We start from the raw sequence: 3256 nt of genomic DNA, 5'->3' as shown, positions 1-3256 counted from the left end.
GGACAGTTTTCAGGGCGGTGGGGGGTCCCGGCCTCTCCCCGCGGCCGCCGGCAGGTGGCGCTGCAGGACAGTGAATGGACGACTCGAGAAGGGGCGGGGCATCAGCGGAGGGGCGGGGATACGGTGTACAGGGGCGTGGCCACGTACCATATAAGGGGCGGGCCGCGGAGCGGGGCGGAGCTATGCAAAGTGGGCCGGGCGCCCCGCCAGGGAGCGGCGAGCAAGAGCCGCGCTGCGGCCGCGGCGTTAGGGAGCGTCGCGCAAGAGGCGGTGCGGGTTCCGTGGTACAACGGGGGGGTCCCCAGGCTGGGGAGGGTCCCCAGGGCGGAAGGGGGTGAGTCCGAAGTGGAGGGGATTCCCTCGGCTGGTGCAGCGTCCCCGTGGCCGAGCAGACCGTGCTCAGCTGGGGGTGCAAGCACCACGGCTGCCCCACACACAGGACCCCCAGGTGGGCAGCGTTTGGGTGCTGCCCCCATGGCCAAGGTGGGGGGGGTCCCCTCTTTAACCAGACCCACATCACCACAGTGGGGTCCCGCAGCTTCCCACCGCCCCCAGACCACCCTGTGACAGACCCCGTTGATCCCCGGCGGCTTGAAATTGAGAGTGGGATTTGACAGAAAAACCCAAAAACGTCACCGATTTGACAGAAAAACCCAAAAAATGTCACCGTTGCCTCCAAAGGAAACACGTCAAAGAGCAGAACTCAGGGGTGGCCCCGGCTGAGCCCCCAGAGCCCACCCTCGATGGGCGATGTGCCCAAGGGGACCCCCCACCCGAGGTGGCTGATGGAGAGAAGGAACCCAAACTGGGGAGAAAAACTTTATTTGCAGGCGGCTCCAGCCAGGAGCGAGTGGGAGCGGGGAATCAATCCTCCTTCATTAGTGCTTAATTTTCCCCTCGATATTATTAATGCTGGGGGCGGATACGAGACCTTGGTGAAGGGCTTCTGGAGGCGGAGGGGCCGTGTGGGGGATCCGGGCTGGGGCTGGAGCCGGGGGATGCAGGGGAAGGTCTGTGTGTCCCGGTGTCTCCCGGTGCTGGGGTCCCCCCTTTTCCAGCTGGTCCCTCTGAGGGGAGACCCCGGTGCTGTTGATACCATCAGGGCTGGTTTGATGTTCTCCTTGGTGGCTGCAGGACCTGTGTGAGACCCCAGGGATGGGGTCAGGCTGACCTTGGGGTGCCCTTTAAAGCCAGACACCCGGGGTGGGGGGACACACGGGACCCCGTGCTGGGGTGACAAAGGGAGCAGGACCCAGGTGTGTCCCATCTCCATCCTGATGGGTAGAACCTGGCAGCCCACCCCCTCGTTAGTGAGGTAATGAAGCACTTACATGGGACATGCTCCGCTCGGACACAGGGGGTTATCGTCACCCTGGGGGAGGAAAGGGGACTGGCAGCTTTAGGAAGGGGGGGGAACTGGGTGCCCCAATGTGGGGAGCACCCCCTCGGTGCCCTTCACCCCTGAGGCTGCTGCAGTTGGGAGGTTTCTGGTAACGGCTGGACCCCAGCCCCAATCCCTGTCCATCCTGGGTGGACCCCGACCCCAATCCCTGCCCGTCCTGAGTGGACCCCAACCCCAATCCCTGCCTATCCTGGCCAGACCCCAGCCCCAATCCCTGCCTGTTCTGGCCAGCCCCCAGCCCCAATCCCTGCCCCCCAGCCCAGGGAAGGGTTTGCACCTCCTCGGCTCTGCCTATTCCTGGCCACCAGCGTCCCTCCTGTCCCTCTGCTCCGAGCCACCTGCCAGGTAATCAAAGAGGACGAAGCCGTACGGTGCCGGCTCCGGGGCCTGGAGAGGGGAGAGAGGGTGAGGAGGAGGGCAGGGGGGAAGCAGAAGAGGGTGGAGGAAGGCCACGGGGTGGGATGGCCCCACTCACCCGCATGCTGAGGCGCTGGATGACTTGCTGGGGGTCACTCTCCAGGATCACCCTGCGGAGCAGCACGGTGCTGGCACCATCCCGGTGGGATCCCCCCGATCCCAGCTGCACCCCAGTGGGCATCTCCACCCTCCGCCCCGTGCCTCAGTTTCCCTCCCCGTGGGTGCCCTGATGAAGGCTTTGAGGAAGAGCTGCTGCAACGGTGGCAAACCAGGGTGCCAGAGATGGGGCCAGCCCCTTCTCACCACCCAGGGGGACAATGCCACCCCCTGTCCCTGCGACTTGGGGTCCCCCCCCAACTCTGTCCCCCAACAGAGCTCACCCTCTGTCCACGATCTCATCCACCACCAGGAATGTCCCCTCCATGTTGTCCAGCAGCAGGCGCTTCTCCACCTCTTTCCTGCAAGTGGGTGGCCATGTCACTGGACCCAGTCAAGGTCATGGCCGGGGGGGGACCTGGACCCCCACCGTCCCCCTGGAGCCCACCCGGGGTGTTAGGGGACAGCAGGGGTTTCACCCCAGCTCACAGTGAGCTGCTGCCCCCTGCCCTGCCTCAGTTTCCCCACCCTTGGGGCAGAGGGACTTGGGGACTCACCGCAGGAGGTGGCTGAGGGTGTCGAGGAGGCAGGTGAGCACGGCTGACAGCATCAGCTGTGGGGAAAAAAGGGGTGTCAGTGGGGCCGTGGGGGGGTCCTGGGCTGCCCCCCCGCCCCATCCTACCTCGTTCTCCTGGCAGCCCCCCACCACGTAGAAGAAGAGGTCGATGCTGCTCCTGTAGACGATGGTGAGTCCCTCCAGACAGGCGATCTCCCCTGGGGACACGGGAGGGTGTTGGTGTCCCCTAGGACTGTGGGGGGGGACACACTGCTCCGAGCACAGTGACACCCCAGGATTAAACCTCTTGGGACTCTGTGTGTGTGTGTGTGTCCCCCAACAATTGCAGAAGCTCCCAAGAAGGACCCCCCTCACCGCCTGCCCGGTGGGTCTTGTTGAAGATGCTTTTCTCAAAGGCCGCCTGCTCCTTGGCCGTGGGGAAGGTGCCATCGTAGTACTGTGGGGACAGGGGGGGGGTCAACACTGGCAGGGTGGGCAGCAGGGGTCCTGGGGGGGGGCGTGGGGGTGCTGAGACCCCCCCAAAGCCCCCACTGGGACCCCTCAAGGCCCCTGCAGGGACCCTCCAAAGGTCACTCCCAGGATGCCCCCCCCAAGACCCCACAGCCTGGCAGGGGGTCTGAGCTGGGGGGGCTGGGAGAGCTGGGCAGCCCCCCCTGGGGAAACTGAGGCAGGGGGTTGGGGGGGGCTTCACCTTGGCCAGGAGGCGCTGCCCGAGGCTGTCCAGGATGAGCAGGGCCTTCACAGTGTACAGGGAGGGCTCCTGG

General features: G+C 65.5%; 1 protein-coding gene across 1 annotated transcript in view; it reads right to left on the bottom strand.

The window, feature by feature from the left end:
* Window positions 1–806: 806 nt before the first annotated feature.
* The window catches only part of COPZ2 (coatomer protein complex subunit zeta 2), a 5748-nt gene continuing 3298 nt past the window's right edge, over window positions 807–3256 (bottom strand). Inside the window, exons 3-11 of the mRNA XM_014958926.1 lie at window positions 3184–3252; window positions 2847–2928; window positions 2598–2689; window positions 2473–2528; window positions 2200–2277; window positions 1878–1929; window positions 1680–1789; window positions 1332–1372; window positions 807–1137 (exon numbers count right to left, since the gene is read on the bottom strand). Of these exons, the coding sequence (XP_014814412.1) occupies window positions 1694–1789; window positions 1878–1929; window positions 2200–2277; window positions 2473–2528; window positions 2598–2689; window positions 2847–2928; window positions 3184–3252 (525 nt within the window). The 3' untranslated portion in view covers window positions 807–1137; window positions 1332–1372; window positions 1680–1693. The remainder of the gene's footprint in view (window positions 1138–1331; window positions 1373–1679; window positions 1790–1877; window positions 1930–2199; window positions 2278–2472; window positions 2529–2597; window positions 2690–2846; window positions 2929–3183; window positions 3253–3256) is intronic.

Source organism: Calidris pugnax, unplaced genomic scaffold (assembly GCF_001431845.1).
Source record: "Calidris pugnax isolate Ruff unplaced genomic scaffold, ASM143184v1 scaffold335, whole genome shotgun sequence".
Taxonomy (NCBI): Eukaryota; Metazoa; Chordata; class Aves; order Charadriiformes; family Scolopacidae; genus Calidris; species Calidris pugnax.
The sequence above is the reverse complement of the archived record's forward strand: the minus strand, read 5'-3'. Positions and strand labels throughout refer to the sequence as shown.